At 44.2% G+C, this 26,840-nt stretch overlaps 1 protein-coding gene across 5 annotated transcripts in view; it reads left to right on the top strand.

Moving 5' to 3' along the window:
* The window catches only part of LOC109877932 (CBP80/20-dependent translation initiation factor), a 142,339-nt gene that overhangs the window by 32,757 nt on the left and 82,742 nt on the right, over window positions 1–26,840 (top strand). For 2 of the 5 annotated variants that reach the window (XM_020470165.2, XM_020470167.2), the window contains 5 exons: window positions 802–930; window positions 3,660–3,742; window positions 5,461–5,565; window positions 5,725–5,817; window positions 6,156–6,231. In XM_020470165.2, coding sequence (XP_020325754.1) covers window positions 802–930; window positions 3,660–3,742; window positions 5,461–5,565; window positions 5,725–5,817; window positions 6,156–6,231 — 486 coding nt within the window. The remainder of the gene's footprint in view (window positions 1–801; window positions 931–3,659; window positions 3,743–5,460; window positions 5,566–5,724; window positions 5,818–6,155; window positions 6,232–26,840) is intronic. The other 3 variants (XM_031802824.1, XM_020470166.2, XM_020470168.2) reach the window with 2 other exon arrangements.

Raw genomic sequence — 26,840 nt, 5'->3', positions numbered from 1 at the left:
GCTATGAGGAATGTACACACACAGACTGGATATAAATGAGGGGGAACGGCTCACCAGGGGTTAGCGGAATACCCCAGGCAGCCAGTCAGGCAGGCAGTCTGTCTGTAGTAGGGTTAAGAGGTGTGTGTGTGTGTGTGTGTGTGTCTGTCCATCCACTGAACCAAGGCACTGTCTAGCTGCTCTATTTGTCAACCTGTATGTATGCATGCAGCCAGCCAGCCTGTACTAGTGTATGGGGCCAGACTGTGACCATTGGGACAAAACAGTCACTGGCTGCTGCAACCTTTATTCAGCCAGCAGCAGTCAGTTGTGCTTAGCGGCACTGAGTCAGAATGGCCATGGGGAGCTGTGGTTGCTCGGGGTTACCAGCCCTGTCAGCATTCTCCTTCTCCCTTGCTAACCAACATGACCAACGCCCCTCCCTCCACCCACACCTCTCTCTCCCTCGCTTTTTTCTCTTCCTCCCTCACTCAGTGCTCATGGTAACATTCATCATGTAAATGGTCTTCAGACTCAGCAGCAGACACAGACCTGCCTGATAGATAATTACAGACCTATCTCAATTTATTACCCCACACCGCTGCTAACCACGAACTGTGGATGGGAATATATTGGATCCTTACTCTCCACTGTCCTCCCTCATAGATAATAGAAATGTGTCTTATTGACAATACAATCAGCATTGCATATCACATGTTCTGTGTTTTCTGCAAAGGAGGATTTGATATGGTATTGATCTTAATCCCTCTTCCACCCACTATCTATCTCTGTCTGTCTCCACCCCCCCCCCCCTCCCTGCAGGATGAGTGGGATCACAGTAGTAATGGCAGTACAGGGTCCAGGCCCAGCTCTGGCTCTAGACCTGGTTCAGGCTCCAGGTCTGGTAGCAGGGGGAGGAACAACCAATTCAGAGGGCCAGCCAAGGTACAGGTAACTAACCATCCTACTGCTTTTACATTAGACCACCACGTCCCCAGACATTTAGCTCGATCATCAGTTACAGCAAAAAACATCCTTTCCTGTATTTTCAGATACTTGAGGGAGGGTAGCCTATCTATTTGGCATGTAGCTAGCTAAGCAAACAACTTGTCATTTATCTTGCTTGTTGAGAGATTAGGCTTTTTTTGGAAGAGCTTGACATTTGCAAGTATTTGCGTTTTAACTCGCCCTGGTATAGGTATCTGTTACCAAATCAAGCAATATTTGGAAATAACTTTCTAGTTTATCCCCTGACAGTTAGCTCGTTAACTAGCCAAATTGATGTGCTCTGTCGTTAGCTACTGTAACTAGCTAGTCAATTTGACGTGGTCCATCAATTCATCTTGTAGCACAAGGGTCTCCTACAGGTCCATCGTGAGCTACCAGTAAGCTCGGAGCCCACCTATGAGTAGCTCGCCAAACAATTCTGAATGTATTTTTCACGTTTTCCACCGCAAACTGTCATGAACAAATCTCACACGTATCAGACACCTCAAGCTCCCGACTACTATCTAATCCACATTGACTAGTTTGTCACAGTTAGCTTAAAAAGCCAAAGGTAAGAATATCTACCAATTCATTTCCAGCCATATTGCCTGTGTGGTGCGTATGTTTGTCTATCATTTACTTCATGTAGTCAGTTAGCGATGATGAAGATAACAACTGTCTTCTGGGTAGACAAACTTTCCCCCAAAATGTCTCAATTTAATGTTAACTGCAAAGTAAATATGGGAAAAAACACGTTTGTATAGAAAAAAAAGTCCCTTATATACATTGTGATGGGATGATCATCTTTCCACTGAATGGTACTACTTTAAAGGATGTATATGAAACAAGGGGTCATGGAGAAGGAAACACTTCACCTAGCACCGTAGTATTATTATTCTATATAGAGTGCATTTAGAATGTATTCAGACCCCTTGACCTTTTCCACATTTTGTTACATTAGTCTTATTCTAAAATTGATTAAATTGATTTTTCCCCTCATCAATCTACACACAATACTCCTTAATGACAAAGCAAAAACAGATTATTAGAAAATGTTGCAAAAAATATCACTATCACATTTACATAAGTATTCACATCTTTTACTCAGTACTTTCTTGAAGCACCTTAGCAGTGATTACAGCCTCGTCTTGGGTATGACGCTACAAGCTTGGCACACCTGTATCTGGGGAGTTTCTCCCATTCCGCTCTGTCGGGTTGGATGGGGAGCATCGCTTCACAGCTATTTTCAGGTCTCTCCAGAGATGTTAGATCGGGTTCAAGCCCGGGCTCTGGCTGGGCCACTCAACGACATTCAGAGACTCCTGCGTTGTCTTGGCTCTGCTTAGGGTCGTTTTGCTACTGAAAGGTGAACCTTCGCCCCAGTCTGAGGTCCTGAGCGCTCTGGAGTAGGTTTTCTTCAAGGATCTCTCTGTACTTTGCTCCGTTCATCTTTCCCTCGATCCTGACTAGTCTCCCAGTCCCTGCCGCTGAAAAAAACATTCCCACAGCATGATGCTGCCACCACCATGCTTCACCATAGGGATGGTGCCAGGATTCCTCCAGATGTGACATTTGGCATTCAGGCCAAAGAGTTCAATCTTGGTTTCATCAGACCAGAGAATCTTGTCTTTCATGGTCTGGGAATCTTTAGGTGCCTATAGGCCAACTCCAAGTGAGCTGTCGTGCCTTTTTCTGGAGAATGGCTTCCTTCTGGCCACTCTAACATATAGGCCTGATTGGTGGTGCTGCAGAGATGGTTGTCCTTCTGGAAGGTTCTCCTATCTCCACAGAAGAGCTCTGTCAAAGTAACAAAATGTGGAAAGAGTCAAGGGGTCTGAATACTTTCCCGAATGCACTGTATACTGAACAAAAATATAAACATGACATGCAACAATTTCAAAGATTTTCCTGAGTGACTGTTCGTAGAAGGAATTCATTAGGCCCTAATCTGTGGATTTCACATGACTGGCCAGCCCAGCCAATCAGAATTCGTTTTCCCCACAACAAGGCTTTATTACAGACAGATATACTCCTCAGCACTCTACAGCCCCCTGCAGGTGAAGAAGTCGGATGTGGAGGTCCTGAGCTGGCGTGATGACACGTGGTCTGTCTTTGTGAGGCATGTTGGACGTACTGCCAAATTCTCTAAAACGACGTTGGAGAAATGAACATTAAATTCTCTGGTAGTCAGCATGCCAATTGCACACTCCCTCAACTTGACATTTGTGGCATTGTGTTGAGTGACAAAACTGCACATTTTAGTGGCCTTATTGTCCCCGGCACAAGGAGCACCTGTGTAATGCGCATGCTGTTTAAACAGCTTCTTAATTTGCCACACCTGTCAGGTGGATGGATTTTCTTAGCAAAGGAGAAATGCTCACTTACAGAGATGTAAACAAATGTTTGCCCAAAATTTGAGACAAATAAGGTTTTTTGTGTTGTATGGAACATTTCTGGGATCTTTTATTTCAGCTCATGAAACATGGGACCATCACTTTGCATATTTATATTTTTGTTCAGTATATTAACATTTCATCCCTAAAAAATAAACAACATACTGTTAGCATTCAAGTTAATTATTAGTTCAATGAAGCACCAAGATGCCCATTTTTGATCAAAATTAGCTGTAGTAGTAGACGTGTTCTGTAAAGTGATATATAGATAATACACTGTTTTAATGTGTTGTCTTTCAGAACGGGAACAGAGAAGGGTCCTTTGACATCCTGGGTACTGACATCTGGGCTGCTAACACCATGGACTCTCATGGGTATGTCATGTATGTAACTATTTACTCATTCATTACTCACCACCACCCCACAGCTCCCCTTCACCACACACACCACAGTAACACCATGGACTCATGGGTATGTCATGTATTGACCAACACGTTTCCTACCTATCAATGGATAGGAAAAATATGCAGTATTACAAGCTTCCACAGATGTATAGCTTGTAGTCTGTTTACATTCACAGGCTTCATTGTCTTTATGGGCGGTTGGATGGGGGTAGTCCAGGTTAGCCTGACTACACATTCATATCGCTCCTGCCAAACACCACGCTCACTGAGTGTGGATTTGGATTCCTCCCCGACGTCTTGTAGAATGCAAACACGTTCTGATTGGTCCCAGAAACTGATGGGTTGGGCAAGAGCAGGCCAACAATAATCAAGTCAATGGCTTTGATACTCTGATTGGTTGGAGACTATCCAATCGCTGAATAATTTGTTTTATAACCCCCTCATTTTGACATCGGCACAAATGACTTCTTGGATGGCAGTTTCAGACTGATTGATAGAGCAGCGGAATTAACTTCAGGATGAGTCGTCAGGCAAGTGGGCTGGTGTCTTCAGCTTTTGAAACTGTACGGTCTCTTGTCCTCATATAGTGGTGGCTACCCTCTCCAGACCAGGCAAGCTGATGCTAGGAAAACATTACCTGCTTTGGTGTTGTCAGACTAGAGATAGAAGAGAGAAAAAAAAGCCACAGGGGTCAGACTGTTCTAACTAAATAACTACATTAGCAACGGCTTAGCCTCAGGCTAAATGAAATGCATTTACAGCCACACCTTCTTTCAGCATCAGCAAGCTGTTTTTTAATTGCTGATGATATCTGCCCCCTAGCAGCTTAAACAAGGGAAAATTTGGTTTGTTCTGATTTTAACAATTCATATCAGCATTTGTTTTGTTATGAATCCCACTGATAAAACAAAGGCTTGAATCTCTTGCGTGACCCGGTAGCTAGGTAGGTGTGTTGAATAAAAGGAGAGCGGTGTTATGTGATGATGACATAGTGGGGGTGGGTGTTGGGTTTCCTCAAAGAGGTTGTTAAATCACGTTGGTATAGAAGGAAGGAAGCCACGTACACAACATGGAAGCCCGCCCTTGTAACTACGACAACCTGTAATTGGATTAGTCAGAACCCCTTTTTCCAGGACCAGGGGCTGTATTTGCTTACAAACACGTTTTTATATTCTGTATCAGATTCATGATAGATTCATGTAATGGCTGGATTAAAACTGCCACTCTTTCAATTTTGTGATTTACGTTTTAATCCGCACACTGTGAAACATATGGTAACATCGTCTGACTGAGATTTTTAAAGGAGCTATTAGCCGGGCATCATCAGGGGGTCATTTATAGTAGTTAGGATGACCGGGCATCTTCAGGGGGTGTTCCTAAAGTAGCTAGGCTGCCTATATGCATCATTAGGGGGCAGCTAGGCTTCAGTGGTGTTTTGGGTGATTCAAATGATGATCACATGTCTAAGCCCCCTTTTAGAGAAGTGGGCAGATGGTAGAGTATATGGAGTTAGTGATGGTCTGTAGACAGGAAATGGAGACGTCACAGTTTATGCTCTGAGTGGATGCTCTAAGAACAGTGGGTGTCTTTCCTGCTATTAACAGACCTCGTCCTGTCCTGTGTTTTAGTTGGGCGTCCAGCCTGAGTGTATTAACTGTCATGTCATCTTCCTCACCTAAGTTGTGTTGTTTTTATAGGGGGGCAACATGGGACCTACAGCCTGAGAAGCTGGACTTCAGCCAGTTCCACAGGAAACCCTTCCGGGGAACACCAAAGCACCTTCCACACATCGACAGAGAGGGGTCAGTGCATCTTCAGCCTCAATTTTAAAAATGAAATAAAAGGCTCCTGTCCAAAGGCTCCTTGACTTGAACGTAAAGGAACATGGTCACTCCTAATTCACTCACTACTTTCTCGCCATTTTCTCTTGGCCCTAACCCTTCAATGTTTCCTCTTTGCAGATCTGAAAGCCCATACATCCCTCCCATTGATCCTCTTCCATGGGATAAACATGACAATGATGATGCTGGTCCATTCCATTACTACTTAGAACTGTAGGTGTCTGTAGCCTCTGCTAGACTCTTCCTTCCCCAGTTCTCTCAGCCTCAGTACTGGGTTATCATATAGGCTCAATCTCAATGAGTCTTTCCACGATTCCTCACAACCTATCCTAATATCCTTCTCAACCATATTGGAGAAGGTCCAAGGTCCCGCCCCTCAAACCTTCTCCAATGAGTTTTGAGAAGGAGGTGAGGAAAGAGGATGTGAGGAATGGAGGAAAGATGAACTGAGAATGAGCCACAGCCCACTGTATAAGGAAGTCCCTATCAGAGCCCAATCTACCACACCTGTTCATCCTTTCTCCATCTGTGTGTCTGTTTCTGTCTTTCAGGATGATGAAAGGCAAGTTTGAATATGCTGATGGGATCAACTTGAACGACATGGAGCAGTTCCTGCCAGGCCTTACCGTAAGTTACCGATCTTCTATCTCTATCCTCTTCTGTAGATAGAAGACTCGATCTTTATCTCTATCTCTTAGTGGTTAGAGCATTGGGCCGGTAACCGAAAGGTTGATGGATCGAATCCCCGAGCTGACAAAGCAAAAATCTGTCGTTCCGCCACTGAACAAGGCGGTTAACCCACTGTTCCCCAGTAGGCAGTCATTGTAATAAGCATTTGTTCTTAATTAACTGGCTTGCCTAGTTAAATAAAGGTTAACATTTTTATAAATAAATAAAAATCCTCTTTCTGCTTTCTAACAAGACCATAAACCTACTTGTTGGTAGGGAGCTCCACCTGATGGTTAGAAGATTGAACAACCGTACTTTAGTGAAAGAAAGGTATTGAGTATTCTTGTGTGAGTGGAGTGACTACTAGTGGTGAAATATTGTCCCTTTACTGCCACCCTGTGGTAGTTTCAAGGTAAGTTCCATCCATCCTCATCATAATGCACTGTAGTGCTGATGAGACTTAACCTTTCCTGGATCTCTGTATTAATGCTTGAAAACCCTAAATAGAACACATCCCTAAAGACCAAGGTGGGGGTGTAATTTTCTTTAGCTCTGTAGCCAATATAACTGTAAAACAATGCAATTCAGTAAACTTGAATCATCCCAAGGGGCAGTTATTGCTGGCAGGAATAGGATACAGATACAACTAGGTTGGGTCTTGCATGTCTACAGTACTACGTCACTGTGTGCCAGTCGGGTTCTTCTGCTCTGCAGTGGTCTGCTGACGGGCAGGATGTTGGCACAGGGGCACTGGAGGGTCATGAGGACAGGGCAGGACACACACACATCCCTCCCACCGTTGAGCACATCACAGCCCTGCCAGCCAGCCAGCCATGACGCCAGGCCAAGCAAGTCTCCAGGCTATTGTTATCGTTTCATTGTGACCACCGTCTCCTTTGCCGGACTGCATTCTAAAATACACAGATTCCACACAACAACATAAGGGAAGGAACTGTGACTGCAAGGATGCAGATGACCCTGAAAGTAAAACTCAAATCATAGCCAAAAAAGTAGAAAATAGACCAAAGACAGTACCTCCTCAAGATGACTGAATATGAGTGTTTATGATCATGCTTCCTCTACTCTGCAGTGCCTGATACTATTTATAATGAGACCTGGCAATGCCAGTCCTGTTTCCCTCACAGTGTTTGTCAATAGTGACATTCAGTGGGTCTGATGCCAATTGCCCTCTGTTGGTCTTAGTAACTCAGCCACATAGAGCTCTCTATTGTCCCCTGCTAGGATCCTGTGACCAGGACCAGCCAGTCAGTCCCTGGGTTTACCTCACTGATAACCTGACTAAATATAGTAGCAGACCACGCCAGGCCTCTAAGCCTCTGTGATTGACTGGAGCTATATGTGTACAATGCCGTGAAAAGATATTTCCACCTTTCTGTTTTTCTCTGCATATTTTTTGTTCAATCAAAAACTAATATTAGATCAAGGGAACAAATAACATTTAGAGAATTATTTATATTTTATTAACAAAGTTATTTTTTTTAACCTTTATTTAACCAGGCAAGTCAGTTAAGAACAAATTCTTATTTTCAATGACAGTGGGCTAACTGCCTGTACAGGGGCAGAATGACAGATTTGTACCTTGTCAGCTCGGGGGTTTGAACTCGCAACCTTCCGGTTACTAGTCACACGCTCTAACCTCTAGGCTACCCTGCCGCTCCAACATCAAATGCCCCTGTGTGAACAAGTAATTGCTCCCTTACACTCATTAACTGGTTGTGCCACCTTTCGCTGTAATGCCTGCAACCGAACACTTCCTGTATGGAAGAATTTTGGCCCACTCTTCCATGCAGAACCACTTTAACTATGTGACATTTGTGGGTTTTCGAGCATGAACTGCTCGTTTCAGGTCCTGTCACATCTCAATCGGGTTTAGGTCTGGACATTGAGTAGGCCATTCCAAAACTTTTAAATGTGCTTCTTTTCAGTCATTCTGATGTACTTTCATATGTGTTTTGGATCATTGTCTTGGTGCATGACCCAGCTGCGCTTCAGCTTACGGACGGATGGCCTGACATTCTCCTTTAGAATGATCTCATGCAGAGCAGAATTCATGGTTTCTTTGATGATGGCAAGTCGTCCAGGCAGCAACGCTTCCCCATACCCTCACAATACCACCACCGTGCTTGACTGTTGGTATGACGTTCTAAATGTGGAATGTAGTGTTTGGTTTTCGGCAGGAATAATGGGACCCATGTCGTCCAAAAAGTTCCACTTTTGACTTGCCTGTCCATAGAACATTCTTCCAGGAGTCTTGACGATCATCCAGGTGCTAGTTTTGACAAACTAGAGTTGACTTTTTGGACAATATGGATGCTGTTATTTCTGGCGAAAACCAAACACTGCATTCCACAGTAAGAACCTCATACCAACGGTCAAGCATGGTGGTGGTAGCTGAAGCGCAGCTGGGTCATGCAGTAAGACAATGATCCAAAACACACAAGTCTAAATCAGAATGGCTGAAAAGCAACACATCTAATGTTTTGGAATGAGACTGACGTGCTGCTGGCGTGGGAAGGAAGCTTACTGTATGTTTGTTCCACTTTGTCTCCCTGATGGTGAAGGGTAGTCGGTGTCATGTTTGTGTGTGTGGTTAGATATTGTGTACGTCCTGCGAATCAGAATCATGACTAGGAGTAGGGCTAGTCATATGTGCAGCTTTGGGCAGTGTTCAGTAGGGATAAACTGTTAAATGTTTTGGAACAGTGAGGTACTACCTGACATCATCCAATAGCAACACAGATTTTGGTCTGTTGCGAAACATTTTTGCTTCCGAGTGCCCTACTGAACACAGCCCTGATGTAGGCATAATGTCTGAAACTGGCCCTGAGTGCAATGCAATGGGGAACAGGGACACTCTGTGCAGACAGAACTCTGTGTGTTAATGTAACACTGACTAGACCAGTTAGTCAACAGTGACCTACCACTTCCACAGTCTTCACCCTTTAGACTCTAGGGGGGTAGTCTGGGCCAAGAGAATACGTAACCCACAACCCCCCTCTCCTCCACCACTTCCTCAGTCACTTCCGAGAGAGAGGGGTGAGAGGGAGAACATCTCTGCAAGACATGTCCCTCGGGAGCCCTGCTAGCTTCCCTGGAATGCAGCTGATTGCTCCACACACACACACTCCTCCCGACCCTAGCGCCTGTGTTACGATGACAGTGTAGACAGGTTAGATTCTTGCTGGATGAATCCCTGGGGCTGGAGTGAGACATGCTTCATTAAAGATGAGTCAAGCCCTTTCCCGCTCCTCATTCCCGCTCCTGACATAGTTTACACTGGGAGTGGGTGTGTGTTATGTGGTCCCACCCACCCTTACCCTAGCAGAGATGGTTTACCTCAGGTCAGCTTTAAGAGCAGGACATGGCAGGGACCCCTCTCATGTTCCCATAGTTTATAGTGACAGACAGATGGACAGCTCAGTCATTGGGCAGATGATGTCAACAGAAGACGTGCTGTTATGACATACACAACTATGTGTGCTTTTGGCGGCTGATGTCAACAGGATATGTGTTATTGTGACAGGCCTATACATCTGGGTGCTCTGGGGCATCCTGAGCATGCATGTCAACAACACAACCCATCCACACAACTGAATTTGGTGTGATGTGTTGTCATACATGGGTCTGTCTGTGAAATGAAACTGTGTGTGTGGTACTGGGTAGGACAGATGATTGTGTCTGTAAATATGTACACTTGTTAGTACCCTAACAACATCTAGTTGCCCTGTTCAGGATTCGTTCGGTCATAAATCCTGGAAAAAATCATGGCAATTTGGAAATTGTGTATTCCAGGCCTCGAAACAATTATACAATCAGAAATGTCATGGAAATGCGTTTAAAAATTGGTTCATGTAATTAATTTGAGGCACACGTTATAAATATTGTGGCAATCATGTAAAAAAATCTACATATCAGCCATGATCAGAATGATCCTTCAGAGCATGTCTCCGTGTGTACTGTATGTGCATCACCTGCATATAGTATGTGTGACAATGCGAATGGGCAGTTGGTGACGGCGAGCAAGGGAGACATTGCAGCAACAGGTAGCCTATAAAATAATGATAGACAACCGACTCTTAACTAGATAGCGAAATATCTAGCCAGGATACAAGCTCTCTGACTATTTAGCTATTATTAGCGTGTGTTAATGTCATCGGTATGTCCTAAAAACGTTCCGCTGGCACTCGATAAAATATCCTCAAATGGCCGACGTGCAGAAGGTGAACGGGACAGGTGCTACATATTTCGGGTGTAAACAATGTCTCAAGCACTGAATATTAGGAGATGAGAAATACAACACACCACATTCTTTAAAAAATCAAGCAAGGCTGGATCAAAAGCCTGCACTGCACACCAATTAGCTTTCCGGATGGAGTGTTGACCATGTGTTTTGTATGGTAGCCTAACAATGCTGCTGTTCAACTTTGTGGGTCGTTAAGTGACTTTCTGAAGGGCGCAACGCCAGGAGATGATACGTGGGATCAGAGGCCACATTTATGCTTGCTTTTTCGTGTACGCATAGACTCAACAAATTATTGGTCATGGAAATTTGTCAGTGTATGAACCCTGCTTGTTTGTGCGACTGCGACTTGTGTGCAGAAGTCCTCCCGCACCATTTTGATTTCAATGGGTATTACTCGCATTTGATCATATTCTCTCTTTTTTCCTATGGCTTAAAGGGCTCTGTTTTTGCATTGACATTAGAGCCGGCTTGTCTGTTTCCGTGTACTTGCGTGGAAGCGTGCTTATGTCCTGTGTACGCTCATGTCCGTCGATCCATTTGTTCTCATTTATTAATTCTCAATGGTCTTATCAACCCAAGCCTGGTGGAAATTGGCTGACCCCTGAAGAAGACTAAACTAATGTTGGTCAATTTTTTTATTTATTTTAAGTTAACCTTTATTTAACTACGCAGGTCATTTTAAGAACAAATTCTTATTTACAATGACGGCCAAACCTGGACGGCGCTGGACCAATTGTGCGCCGCCCTATGGGACTCCCAATCACGGCCGGATGTGATGCAGCCTGGATTCGAACCAGGGACTAGTGACGCCTCTTGCACTGAGATGCAGTGTGAGTTTATAGTAGATTATAGTAGATTAACTGTAGGTTTCCTCCCCTGTCTTCTGCCTGTCTCAGTGGAGCTGGTTGTTTTCCCAGGAGGGAGGAAGGCTGATCGCCTTGTCCCAGATCACTTTTTTCCTGTTTTGCCACTTCCTATGGTCATTGTCATGTCAATGACCATAGGAGTTGACAAGACCACACAAACTAATCTGGCACCAGGCTGAGGCTTACCCTCCTGCACATTCTCTTTCTGGTGGCGCTTTGGTACTGAGCCAGTCAGTAGGGGCCTGGCGGGCTGACCGGGGGTGGCCGAGCCAGGCCCACAGAGTTACTGAGGACACATCCGCTCCGTCCCCTTCCTGCTGAACAAAGCGACCAGAGGGCCAGACCAAAGACGTCTCCTCAGACTGGCTGGCCTCCCCGGTCTACGTGCACCGGAGCAGGAGTCTTTGGTGCAGCCAGCCAGCTAGCACTCATGACTCTAACTGGGGTCGGTATGTAACACAGGCCTGCCTGGGTCTGCTCCCTCCTCCATTCTTGTCCTCCTTCTCCCTCCTTCACGTCCACAGTAGAACAATGTGGAGGTCAGTGCGGCGAGCAGCCCCGTCCTGCTCCCTTTTCCTGCCATTGTCTGTCAGAGAGGGAGAGCAGAGAGCCTCCGCTCCGCTCTGCTCCCAGTGACCGAACACAGAATAACTGCTTTTAGGGATCAGGGAACTGGCTCTGGAGGAGATGTGTATACAGACACACACATAATGTATTTGGCACTCAAACTCAATCACTGTTGTTTTCCCCACTGCCATTTTTGTGATTCATTTATTAGTTCTTTATTTATTATGTCTTTATACTCCAAACATCAATATTCTTTGACATTTAACAATGCATACAAGTTCATGAATGAATGTAAGACATCTGGGACATTGAGTATCAGCACTTTCCACTCCATAATCATCACCTCTGGTGGTCTGATCCTGAGCATCTTATTGGTTGGCCAGACCGAGGACGATTGCATCATAATAGTCAGTCAGTCAGTGGCTGTTGGAGGTACCTCTCCTGTGGGAGTGGGAGCTAGGCCTGGGCTGTGTCCCAAAGGGCACCCTATTCCCTTTATACTGCGCTACATTTGGCCCGAGCCCTATGGAGCCTGGTCAGAAGTAGTGCACTAAAGGGAATAGTTTGCCATTTGGGACGCACACTGGATATCCTGCACGCCATGGCTCCCCGATCCCCATTTTGGGTCATCCTCCTTCCCCTGTATTTAGGAGACTGGAAACCAGACAAACCACACTGGCCTGATTTGAGATGGGAGGAATGGAGGGAGACTAGAGTAGCTGCGTGGATGGGATGGGACACGGAGGGGAAAGAAAGAAAGAGAGAGGAGGAGAGAAGGACTTGACGGGTGGATGGTAGAGGTAAACATAGTGTCTGTGTGGGCCACACCCGACCACCCGCTATAGAGGCCCCTCTGTGCCCCTGCCAAACCAGACGACCAGACTATACGGTGTGTCTCTGTGATTATATGCCAGTCAGATATGGGCCCATTAGGGAGTGTCTTGTTCTCTCTCTGCCTCCCAGGCTGATCAATAAGATATCCAACAACACAATACAATTTAATCAATCATTAAACATCATCCATTAATAGAATTCAAGTGTATTAGTTATAACCATTAGTTAAAACTGATTCATATGGGGCCTCCCAAGTGGTGCAGTGGTCTAAGGCACTGCATCAAAGTTGCTAGCTGTGCCACTAGAGATCCTGGTTCGAGTCCAAGCTCTGTCGCAGCCGGCTGCGACCTGGAGTCCCATGGGGCACAATTGGTCAAGCGTCGTCCAGGTTAGGGGAGGGTTTGGCCGGCGAGATGCCCTTGTCCCATCGCGCTCTAGTGACTCCGACGGCGGGCCCAGCACATGCACGCTGACACGGTCGCCAGTTCTACGGTATTTCCTCCGACTCATTGGTGTGGCTGGCTTCCGGGTTAAGCAGGCATTGTGTCAAGAAGCAGTGTGGCTTGGTTGGGACGTGTTTCGTAGGACGCATGGCTCTCAACCTTCCCCTCTCCCGAGTCCATATGGGAGTTGCAGTGGTGGGACAAGACTAACTACCAACTGGATACCACAAAATAATTCATGTGTATACATTGTTAACCATAACTATTTGTTAATGTATATACAGAAATATAAATGTAACAATTTTACTGAGTTACAGTTCATATAAGGAATTCAGTCAATTTAAATAAAACAGATTAGGCCCTAATCTGGTGCAGCCTGGGAGGGCATATGCTTACCTACTTGGGAGCCATGCCCAGCCAATCAGAATGAGTTTTCCCCCACAAAGAGCTTTATTACAGACAGAAATACTCCTCAGTTTCATCAGCTGTCCGGGGGTGGTTGGACTCAGAAAATCCCACAGGTAAAGAAGCCGGAAGTTCTGGGCTGGCGTGGTTACACATGGTTTTGAGGCCAGTTTGACGTACTGTCAAATTCTCTAAAACGACATTGGTGGTGGCTTATGGTAGTTTAATGTTCATTTCTCTATTTGGCAACAGTTCCGGTGGCCTTTCATGCAGTCAACATGTCAATTGCATGCTCCCTCAAACCTTGAGTCATCTGTGGCAATGTGTGACAAATCTGCACATTTTAGTGTGGCCTTTTGTCCCCAGCACAAGGTGCACTAGTGTAATAATCATCTCTAAATTAAAATTCCTCATGCATATAAGTATTTTACACCATTTTAAAGATATAATTCTCGTTAATCCAGCCACAGTGTCCGATTTTAAATATGCTTTACAGCGAAAGCACTACAAACGATTATGTTAGGTCACCACCAACTCACAGAAAAACACAGCCATTTTTCCAGCCAAAGAGGAGAGGAGTCACAAAAAGCAGAAATAGAGATCAAATGAATCACTAACCTTTCATCTTCATCAGATGACACTCCTAGGACTTCATGTTACACAATACATGTATGTTTTGTTCGATAAAGTGCATATTTATATAAAAAAATCGGATTTTACATTGGCGCGTTACGTTCACTAGTTCCAAAACATCCGGTGATATTGCAGAAAGCCACATCATTTTACAGAAATACTCATTATAAATGTCAATGAAAATACAATTGTTGGACATGGAAATATAGATACACTTCTCCTTAATGCAACTGCTGTGTCAATTTTTTTTTTTTTACTTAATGGAAAAAGCAAACCATGCAATAATCTGAGTACAGCTTTCAGACAACAAAGCAGCCAAAAAGATATCTGCCATATTGGGTAGTCAACAGAAGTCAGAAATAGCATTATAAATATTCACTTACCTTTGATGATCTTCATCAGAATGCACTCCCAGGAATCCCAGTTCCACGATAAATGTTTGATTTGTTCGATAATGTCCATTTATGTCCAAATAGCTTCTTTTGTTAGCGCGTTTTGTAAACAAATCCAAACACGCGTTCAGGTCCAGCTGAACGTCGGATGAAAAGTTCAAAAAGGTATATTACAGCCCGTAGAAACTTGTCAAACTAAGTATAGAATCAATCTTTTGGATGTTTATATCATAAATGTTCAATAATGTTCCAATCGGAGAATTCCTATGTCTGTAGAAAAGCAATGGAACGAGAGCTAACTCTCTCGTGACCTCGCCTCAGAGCCTGTGGCACTCTGCCAGACACCTGGCTCAATCAGCTCTCAATCGCCCCCACTTCATAGTATAAGCCTGAAACAACGTTCTAAAGACTGATGACATCTAGTGGAAGCCTTAGGAAGTGCAATATGACCCCATTTACACTGTATATTGGAATGGCAAAGAGTTGAAAAACTACAAACCTCAGATTTCCCACTTCCTGGTTGGATTTTTCTCAGGTTTTTGCCTACCATATGAGTTCTGTTATACTCACAGACATAATTCAAACAGTTTTAGAAACTTCAGAGTGTTTTCTATCCAATACTATTAATAATATGCACATATTAGCATCTGGGACAGAGTAGCAGGCAGTTTACTCTGGGAACCTTATTCATCCAAGCTACTCAATACTGCCCCCCTGTCACCAAGAAGTTAATCAGCTTTTTGATATGCCACACCTGTCAGGTGAATGGATTATCTTGGCAAAGGAGAAATTCTCACTAACAGAGAGAGACATGTGTGCACAACATTTGAGAGAAATAAGGGTTTTGTGCGTATAGAACAGTTCTGTGATCTTTTGTTTCAGCTCATGAAACATGGGACCAACACTTTGCATGTTGCGGGGACTGGGGTATGGTGGGGGTTATCTTACAGCCTCTCATTGTGACGACAGCCTGATCCCGGCCTGACTGACTGAACTGAAGAACAGCAAAACAAAGCACTGCTCGACTCCCTCTACAAAAGTATCAATCCTCCAGCAGTCTCTCTCTCCCCATTGTCTTTAATCCACGGATCACTGCCTGACACTAGTCTGGCTGCTCCACTCATAATGGCTTCTTATGCTTCCAGTGACCATTGGCCAGAGAACAAAGATAGAGAACATAGGGTCCCTGCCTGTGAATAATAAGCCATTCGACTAAACTAGATCCTGAATAATAAGCCTTTAGACTACTAGACTAGATACTGAACACTCAAACCGGGGAATAATAAGCCATTAGACTAGACTAGAGCCTGAAGACAGAATAATAAGCAATTAGACTAGAGCCTGAGCATAATAAGCCATTAGATGTTTCTCAGTCCTGACTCCAGAGTTGAGTTTTTATAACAGCCCTTTTGGAAAGGAATGAGGACAGACAATGTTATGTATAGAAATGTAATATCCCTCTAGGAGAGATGAGGCAGTGGATTTTTAGATTTCACATTTTTATGTTATCCTTATTTCTGACTCATCCATCCAGCAGGCCTATCTGATGGGACATACTAGTGCTGATTGGAGAGGTGATTGGCTGGCTGTGTTGCAGGACTTTGGATCCATGCTTTCAGAAAATAATGACTCTTACTGGTGTGTTGTAATGCTTGATTATTCCACCAGTTCTAAGCATACCTCATTTTCTCACCCATCTCAAGTTCTGTGGTCAGTTGTTATTTGTGGGATCCTGAGTAAAAGTAGAACTTAGCTGGTGTTGCTAGGTGGTGGCTGTTTTGCAAAACTGTCATATTTTGTGAGGTCTTTGAGGTGGCCAGAGTCTGGTTTTTATGCCTGAGGTATTGTAATCCCTTCACTGCCCACACACAATCACGCACACTAATGTTTGTGTGTGTTTGCATCTGTGTGTGTGTGCATCCCTGTGTGTCTGTGCGTCTGTATGTGTCCACCCGCTCCCCCAGTTGATCCAGGGTTTGGACTGTGACACAGAGAGCAGGTAGCCTATTGGAGGACTTTCCTGGCCTGTGGTGGAAAGACATTCCACAGCGCTTCCTGTTTGGTTTGAGCGAAGACGCTTCTCTTTCCCTTGTACGCTTCCATTCACCTGCCTGCCTTCTCAGCTCCGGAATACCTCACTTAATGAAATAATGTGAGGTCAGAGAGGAAACTTGGACCAATGTCGGACGTCCGTAGACGTACAGGACCCTGTGTAGCTCTGTGCTGCCTGTGTGGAGGATTCCAGTTGGATAACATGGGCCATTCACTTTAGTGATGTGTCAAGTTACAGTGCTAGTTCCACATGCATTACACATGAAAGACTAGCACGGGTTTGAAATGGGCAAGACAAGCATAAAGGTATCTGTAATAGTGTAGTGTACACTTCATGTGACAGAAGAAATGAACCTCTCTGGGATATGTGGGACGCTAGCTGGCCAATAGCCAGTGAAAATGCAGAGCGCCAAATTCAAATAAATTACTATAAAAATCAAACTTTCATTAAATTACACATGTAAGATACCAAATTAAAGCTACACGTGTTGTGAATCCAGCCAACATGTCAGATTTCAAAAACGCTTTTCAGCAAAAGCAAACGATGCTATTATCTGAGGGTAGCACCTCCTTATACAAAGAGAGAAAGCATATTTCAACCATGCAGGCGCGACACAAAACTCTGAAAGAGAGTCCTTACCTTTGACGAGCTTCTTTTGTTGGCACTCCAATATGTCCCATAAACATTACAAATGGTCCTTTTGTTAGATTAAATCCATCCATATATATCCAAAATGTCAATTTTATTTGGCGCGTTTGATCCAGAAAAACACCGGTTCCAACTTGCGCAACGTGACTACAAAATATCTCAAAAGTTACCTGTAAACTTTGCCAAAACATTTCAAACTACTTTTGTAATCCAACTAGGTATTTTTTTAAAGTAAATAATCGATAAAATTGAAGACAGGATGATCTGTGTTCAATACAGGAAGAAAACAAACTGATGCTAGCTTTCTGGTCAAGCGCTTCTATCAAACAGTACACATGAAGTGACCCTCTTTTTGAACAGGGCTACTTCTTCATTACACAAAGGAAAAACCTCAACCAATGTCTAATGACTGGTGACATCCAGTGGAAGCGGTAGGAACTGCCAATGAATTCCCAATGAAAACCCATTGAAAAGAGAGTGACCTCAAAAAAATCTGAATGGTTTGTCCTCTGGGTTTCACCTGCTACATAAGTTCTGTTATACTCACAGACATGATTCAAGCAGTTTTAGAAACTTCAGTGTATTTTCTATCCAAATCTACTAATAATATGCATATCTTATCTTCTGGGGATGAGTAGCAGACAGTTGAATTTGGGCATGCTTTTCATCCAAAATTCCAAATGCTGCCCCCTATCCTAGAGAAGTTAAAGGATCTGTGACCTATTTTTAGCCAATATGAATGACTTCTTGGCAGTTTTGCATTTCAAGACTTTGGCCTTACAATGGCTTGGGAAAGATGAGGGGGGAATGTGTAAGACTTGGGCCTGGCCTGGGTAGAGAGGAGAGATATGTAAACAAGCGATGCCCTCAGAGCTGAGGAACTCACCGTGGCAGGCAGTGATGAAAAGTAGTTCTGTAGTTCACAAGCCACGTGTAGAGTCGGGACCAGGGATGGGGTAGTGTTGAGGCAGTGAGATATAAGTCATAGTATAAGATTACCAAACTGGGAGGGATGTCACCCTATTCACTATATAGTGCACTACTTTTGGCCAGAGCCCAGGTCAAAAGTAGTGCACGATAAAGGAAAAGGTGCCATTTGGATCGCAGACCTAATCTCAAAACGCATAAAAAAAGGAATAGTTACAGTGCTGTAGTAACAAAGCTTGTTTGGCTCTATGCCTTTGTAGCCCAAAGCCCTGAAGAAAAAGAGTTAAAGAGCTGGTTCCTTTCATTTTCCCTTTTGTGTTGACAACCCCTATGCATATTTTCATTACATGTGTCAGTCGTTTGAACAATCATTTATTTACACTACTGGTCAAAATGTTTTTAGAACACCTACTCATTCAAGGGTTTTTCTGTATTTTGTAGAATAATAGTGAAGACATCAAAACTATGAAATAACACATATGGAATCATGTAGTAACCAGTGTTAAACAAATCAAAATATATTTTATATTTGAGATTCTTCAAAGTAGCCACCCTTTGCCTTGATGACAGCTTTGCACACTCTTGGCATTCTCTCAACCAGCTTCATGAGGTAGTCACCTGGAATGCGTTTCAATTAACAGGTGTGCCTTGTTAAAAGTTAATTTGTGGAATTTCTTTCCTTAATGCGTTTGAGCCAATCAGTTGTGTTCTGACAAGGTAGGAGGGTATGCAGAAGATAACCCTATTTGGTAAAAGACCATGTCCATATTATGGCAAGAACAGCTCAAATATTCAGAGAAACGACAGTCCATCATTACTTTAAGACATGAAGGTCAGTTAATACAGAACATTTTTGCAGTCGCAAAAACCATCAAGCGCTATGTTGAAACTGGCTCTCAGGAATGGAAGACAGAGAGTTACCTCTGCTGCAGAGGATAAGTTCATTAGAGTTACCAGCCTCAGAAATTGCAGCCCAAATAAATGCTTCAGAGTTCAAGTAACAGACACATCTGACAGGAATGTCAGTGTTCTACCATGGCAAGCGAAGAGCCCGGCTCTCAATCTCATTGAGCACCTCTTGGACCTGTTGGATCGGAGGATGCCTTGGAGGAAGAGTGGGTTAACATCTCACAGCTAGAACTGTGCAAATCTGTTGCAGTCCATGAGGAGGATTGTTCAGTTTATGTCTTAGTTGTTGAATCTTGTTATGTTCATACATATATTAAGTTTGCTGAAAATAAACGCAGTTGACAGTGAGACTCACGGTTCTTTTTTTTTTTGCTGAGTTTTGTTTTGATGTCTTCACTATTATTCTATAATGTAGAAAATAGTATTTTTTTTTTGTATTTTTTTGAAGAAAAAAAAGAAAGAAAAACCCTTGAATGAGTAGGTTTTCTAAAACTTTTGACCGGTAGTGTAAGACTTCATTTTTGTTAGGATATCATACATTGTATTTACAGTGTTGGAATATGTCATTATTTCTCATTGAACAACAGTAATTTAATGCAGACATAAAGGACAGGGCAGTAATTGCAAGATAATGTTTTATAATTCACATATTCCCCTCAGTCTCCTTTGTAATTGACTATAGGTCCCCTGAAGAGGAAAGTCTGCAAAGATAGATTACAAAATGGCTGCCGCCTGAGGTACAAGATGCAGCAGCACATGGAATATAGCTGCTTGGCTGGCTGCTGCAACACTCTCTCACACACAGTAAAAAAAATATTTTCAGAAGGTCTGTTATCAGACGGCCCTGACTCTGATCCCCTTCCTTCCTCCCTCCCAGTAGCAGCTCTCTTTCCAGTGGCTGTGGCTAAGAATCTCTATCTCGCTCTGTCACTCTCTCGCTCTCTCTCTCCCCCCTCTTTCGCTATCTTCTTTTCTCCCCCTCTCCCTCCTTGCTCTCTGCACTCTAGGGACAAATTCCCATGTGTCAGACGTGGTCGTCAATCAGTTCCAGTTGTCCCCAATAACAATTAAAGACAATGTGTTTGTGCTGAGGAAAACATGGCCCAAAACATGGCTGTTGCGCCTATCGCGGATTTCAGCTTGAAGAAGCAACATGGGTTTTAAAAAAACGTTTTTAACTGTTTTCCTTCCTGTCCAGAGAGGAAGGCATATGCGTATCACATTTTTCACCACGAGGCGTCAGAAAGAAAGTTAATTTGTATAACCCATAGTCTAGAAATAATACATGCTGTAATGACATTGAGAGTCATTTTTTTTCTCCTTAATTTATTGCTTTTGTAGGGAGGCCAAACAAGCATAAATAAGCAGAGATTGAACAATGGAGTGTAGGCTTTGTGAATGAAGCTTAATCTAGCAGGATAATTACACAGTAAGGGGTTAGAGGAAGTCACCTCAACCAGACTGACTTCCATTCCATCAACTGTGTTATAAGAGACTTTCTTGCTCTCTGTGGCATATGACTTGTTATGGCTTCTCTTCCACAACAGTCGTCATGGATAATCATGAGGTTATACATTCAATGTTCTGAATGTTTGTTACTGTCTGAGGTTGGAGCCCCTCTTGACCCCTGAACCCCAGCCCCTGGAATGTGGTGCTGTACGTGCGCTACCTGGTGATGTTTCTATACTACACACACACACACACACACAAGCCCATGGCCCGTCGTCACGTCCACAGAGCCTTCCAAGGCTCCTTCCCTATGTCTGCTGCTAGGTTAAAGGTCATACTGCCTGGCTGGGGAAGGGGACGTGCTGAGGACACACCTCCTCTTTGATCAGTCTGGTCCTCTGCACTGATGAAAGACACCCAAATGCAATCGGCATAGTCTAAAAGACGCTTAAGGAGTACAGACAGGACACGGTCTGAAGACAATAGTCTTGATGTCCATGTCTGAGTTTGCATATTTAAAATGGGCTTTTTATTTGTTTACAGCACTTAAAAATCTAAGTTATGATGGGATGATTCACAGCAGATTCCCATGCAAACCCCAAATCTCCCTTGCTAACGTTTCTCTAAATATTTGCATTTTTTCTTAGGCTTTGATGACTGTGTAAGTATACTGGAGTTCAGATAGTCATCTGGTAACCATTTGGAAGCAGGATTACAGCTAATGATATCCTACAGGAAAACAACAGTAGCTAAACATGCAACTCTGCTTCTCTCCCTCCCACTTTTTCTCCTCCTAGGCCTTTCCCCATCTTTTATCTGTCCCCCTGGCTCAGAGCGTTCTCTGAAGTTAACCAGTTAAATGCTGAATGAAGCAGACTTATTATGAATTAATATTACTGGCACTAATCAGTGTTTATTTTCCGCAGAAGGATAACTACACTGGTATCTCCTCTGCTTATCCACCAGAATGAACTTGTGTACACCTCTAACTGACCTGGGATCAGGGATACTCAATAATCTTTTTTAAACTAGATGGTTGTGTTGGCTGTCTGGTATTGTTGCAAAACCGGTTCTGTGTAGACTCGGGAGTGTGGGCTAGCAAGACTCTTTTTGTGTGTCCCTTCATCTTGACCACCCCAGTGTGGTGGCGCTCTTTCCTTCTGAATCCCCTCTCCTCCTGCCTTACTCCCCGGGGCAAGACTCTGGCCGGGGCTAGCTGCTTGGGGCTGGGCCTCTGTTCCTGTGGTTCTCTGCTGCGTGTCTCAGGCTCGTATTACCACCATGCCACACTACAAAGGCCTTCCCCTGCCTCCAGCCTCCGCACACATCTGTATCCAATCAGCCTCCAATCAGAGCCCAGCACCACCACAGCAGCTTAGTTAGACAGAGGAAGAAAACTTGATAGAGGGGGAAAAAGTAAATTCGAAAGAACAGCAACATTAATTTCTTTGGTTAACTTCTCCCAGACTATGTCTGAAATGTGTAACCTAAAGTCGAGTTATGAAGGTGTTGCAGTGTAAGTGAATGGCTCAGTGCTGTGTGCGTGTCTCTGTTAAGCCAGGTATGATCCTCTTATTGCTCTGGGGATTCATACTGCAGGACTGGCTTGGGGACTCTGGGTAGGAGACTGACTGGGAAGGAACCCCACCCTCCTGCGGTCTGGGCTCTGGAAAGTTTCACTTCTTCTGAATGAGCTACGTCTGAACAGACCGGTGTTCAAATAATATTTGAAATAATTTCAGACAATTTAACTGGGTTTGATCGAGCTTGCCTGGTGCAATGGATCCAATAGAATAGTCTCAGAATAGTATGAAAACCTGGCCCATCAGGCACTTCAGGCAGGCTGAAGCAAACACTAATATTTGAACATAGACTACCGTTCAAAAGTTTGGGTTCACTAAGAAATGTCCTTGTTTTTGATAGAAAAGCATTTTTTTGTCCATTAAAATAACATAAAATTGATCAGAGATACAGTGTAGACATTGTTTATGTTGTAAATGACTATTGTAGCTGGAAACGGCAGATAAATATAAATGGAATATCTACATCGGTGTACAGAGGCCCATGATCAGCAACCATCACTCCTGTGTTCCAATGGCACGTTGTGTTAGCTAATCCAAGTTGATCATTTGAAAGGCTAATTGATCATTAGAAAACCCCTTTTGCAATTATGTTAGCACAGCTGAAAACTGTTGTTCTGATTAAAGAAGCAATACAACTGGCCTTTAGACTAGTTGCGTATCTGGAGCATCAACATTTGTGGATTTGATTACAGGCTCAACATGGCCAGAAACAAAGTACTTTCTTCTGAAACTCGGCAGTCTATTCTTGTTCTGGGAAATGAGGGCTATTCCATGTGAGAAATTGCCAGGAAACTGAAGGTCTGGTACAAAGCTGTGTACTACTCTCTTCACAGAACAGCTCAACCTGTCTCTATCCAGAATAGAAAGAGGAGTGGGAGACCCCGGTGCAGACCCTGACAGAGTCTGTAATACCTACATGTTTCAAACTGACCACTATAGTCCCTATGCCCAAGGAAGCGAAGGTAAACTGCCTAAATGAGTACTGCCCCGTAACACTCACGTCGGGAGCCATGAAGTGATTTGAAAGGCTGGTCATGGCTCACATCAACAGCATTATCCCAGATACCCACTCCAATTTGCATACCGCCCCTACAGATCCACAGATGGCACAATCTCAATTGCACTCCACACTGTTCTTTCCCACCTGGACAAAAGGAACACTTATGTGAGAATGCTGTTCATTGACTCAGCGTTCAACACCATTGTGCCCACTAAGCTAAGGACCCTGGGACTAAACACCTCCCTCTGCAACTGGATCCTGGACTTCCTGACTGGCCGCCCCCAGGTGGTAAGGGTAGGTAACAACACGTCTGCCACGCTGATCATCAACACTGGGGCCCTCATGGGTGTGTGCTTAGTCCCCTCCTGTGCTCTGTCCACCCAAGACTGCATGGCCAAACACGACTCCAACACCATCATTGAATTTGCTGACGACACAACAGTGGTAGGCCTGATTACCGACAACAATGAGACAGCCTATAGTGAGGTGCCAGGACAACAACCTCTCCCTCAATGTGAGCAAGACAAAGAAGCTGATCATGAACTAGAGGAAAAGGCAGGCCGAACAAGCCCCCATTATCATCGGCAGGGCTGTAGTGGAGCGGGTCAAGAGTTTCAAGTTCCTTGGTGTCCACATCACTAATGAACTATCATGGTCCAAACACACCAAGACAGTTGTGAAGAGGGCACAACAGCACTTTTTCTCAGGAGACTGAAAAGATCCTCAAAAGGTTCTACAGCTGCACCATCGAGAGCATCCTGACCGGTTGCATCACCGCCTGGTATGGCAACTTCTCGGCATATGACTGTAAGGCGCTACAGAGGGTAGTGCGTACGTCCCAGTACATCACGGGGGCCAAGCGTCCTGCCGTCCAGGACCTCTATATACTAGGTGTGTCAGAGGAAGGCCTAAAAAATTCCCTAAGACTCCAGTCCCCCAAGTCATGGACTGTTTTCTCTGCTACCCCATGGCAAGCGGTACCGGAGCGCCAAGTCTAGGACCAAAAGGCTCCTTAACGTCTTCTACCCGCAAGCCATAAGACTGCTGAATGATTAATCAAATGGCCACCCAGACTATTTATGTTTAACCCCCCCCCCCCCCTTTTTTTTTTTTACACTGCTACTACTCACTGTTTTTTATCTATGCATAGTCACTTTACCCCCACCTACATGAACAAATGACCTCGACTAGCCCCACATTGACTCGGTACCTATTGCTACACACGAGAGCCCACGATGACGAAGCAAAAACAATTTTTTTGAAAAATGTTGCAAAAATAAATACAACTGAACTATTACATTTACTTAATTATTCAGATCCTTTACTCCGTACTTTGTTGAAGCACCTTTGGCAGAGATTACAGCCTTATGTCTTCTTGGGTATGACCCTACAAGCTTGGCACATCTGTATTTGGGGATTTTCTCCCATTCCTCTCGGCAGATCCTTTCAAGCTCTGCCAGGTTGAATGAGGAGCGTTGCTGCACAGCTATTTTCAGGTCTCTCTAGAGATGTTCGATCGGGTTCAAGTCCGGGCCTGTCTGGGCCACTCAAGGACATTGACACTTGTCCCGAAGCCACTCCTGTGAAATTTTGGCTGTGTGTTTAGGGTTGTTGTCCTGTTGGAAAGTGAACTTTCGCCCCAGTCTGAGGTCCTAAGCGCTCTGGAGCAGGTTTTCATCAAGGATGTGTACTTTGTTCCGTTCATCTTTGCCTCAATCCAGACTAGTCTCCCAGTCCCTGCCACTGAAAAACATCCACACAGCATGATGCTTCCACCACCATGCTTCACTTTAGGGATGGTGTCAGGTTTCCTCCAGACGTGACGTTTGGCATTCAGGCCAAAGAGTTCAATCTTGGTTTCATTAAACCAGAGAATCTTGTGACATTCAATGCTGCATACTTTTTTGGGGTACATTTCTACGGTCAATTCCTTCGACCTCATGGCTTGGATTTTGCTCTGACATGCACTGTCAACTGTGGACCTTATAAACATCTCAAGGATCATCAATGGAAACAGGATGCATTTGAGGTCAATTTCGAGTCTCATGGCAATATATTTCTGGTATTTTTTAAATATTTTTATTAATTTACCCTAAAATAAAAAAAATATGTTTTCACTTTGTCATTATGGGGTATTATGTGTAGATTGAAGAGGGAGAAAACAACATGATTTAATCCATTTTAGAATAAGGCTGTAACTGAAAACAGTCAAGGGGTCTGATAATCGTACAATATAATCATGTGCAGCTAGCTACATAGCCTATTGGATGTGGTTTCTTATGAGATTAAGGGTTGGGGATGGGTTAGTGTTAGGAGGGTTGGAGGTATGGGTTGTGCCTGGCTCTTCCCTACACTGGCTGGCTCTGCGGAACGCCTGATTTCTGTTGACTGAAGTGCAATTAAAGTGCGGGCTGTGGGGGTTTAGAGTGAGGGTGTCTGCCCAAGAGTGGGCGTTTCCACTGCTTCCTGTGCAGACACTGCTGATCGGGAGATAACAGGGTTGGAACCTGGACTGGAGCCACACACTGCCATACCACGTCACCACAGAGGGGCAGAATAGAGAGAAGTTGTAGACACACACACTACATGTCAAACAGAAAATACGAACCCACCCCACCCAGAAATTTATAACACATCTTGTACACACATTACGCACACAAACTGTGCACAAACATTATCAACACTTTAACGCGCAATCACACAAACACGTTTGAACACCCTTCCCCCAGTCATCCTCCTCCTCAAACTTGTAGTTGACCATCTGTAACCATGACAACACCAGACACTGTTTCCATCCCAGACAAACCAGTTTTGACTGAAAACAACCAAACCACTATATTTAAGTGATGAAGTTCTGCCTTTAGAGCACACACACAGGGGTGGCACGTTGGGCCAGTGACTGAAAGGTCGCTAGTTCGAATCCCCAAGCCGACAATGTGAAAATCTGTCTTAAGTGCTTAACCCTGATTGCGCCGCGGTCACTGTTGATAATGGCTGACCCCTGCCGTGACCCCACCGGGGAGAGTTGGGTTATGCAACAACAACAAAAAACACACTACCAATTCCAAATTCTACAAATAATAGGCCAAATATTAGCACCCACCAAATTATTATTATTGCACACACACTCCAACACACACATCCACCGACACACACAACATATGGAATATAGCTGTCTTGACTTGGAGCCGGTTCCCCGCTGCTTCTAAGTGCCCCCCCCCCCCCCCCCACACCTTCTCCCCTCTTTCAGAGTTTGTCTGGGGAAATTGTAGGCTGCCAACATTCCTGTGAGAAGTTAAGGGTATGAGAGGAGAGGAGCTCTGCATTGGCTGTGTGCCTCTGCCTTCCTTCCTTCCTTATTGGAGGTTGTGAGGTGGACCTATAATTTGCGGTGGGTTCCATGCGTCGCTCAATGCCTGCATGGGCGTAGACAACTGTTGGATGGGAAGGCGGTAACTAGACATGGGGGAGGGAGGGGTGCTGGATTCCTCTCTGTCTTGGGAGAAAAGACACAAAAATGACGACGATTTGTGCGTCACTTCCATCCGTAGCTGTAATACCATCTAACGACAACCCTTTATGTACAGTATGCAT

The sequence above is a fragment of the Oncorhynchus kisutch genome, linkage group LG23 (assembly GCF_002021735.2).
Source record: "Oncorhynchus kisutch isolate 150728-3 linkage group LG23, Okis_V2, whole genome shotgun sequence".
Lineage (NCBI taxonomy): Eukaryota > Metazoa > Chordata > Actinopteri > Salmoniformes > Salmonidae > Oncorhynchus > Oncorhynchus kisutch.
The sequence above is the reverse complement of the archived record's forward strand: the minus strand, read 5'-3'. Positions and strand labels throughout refer to the sequence as shown.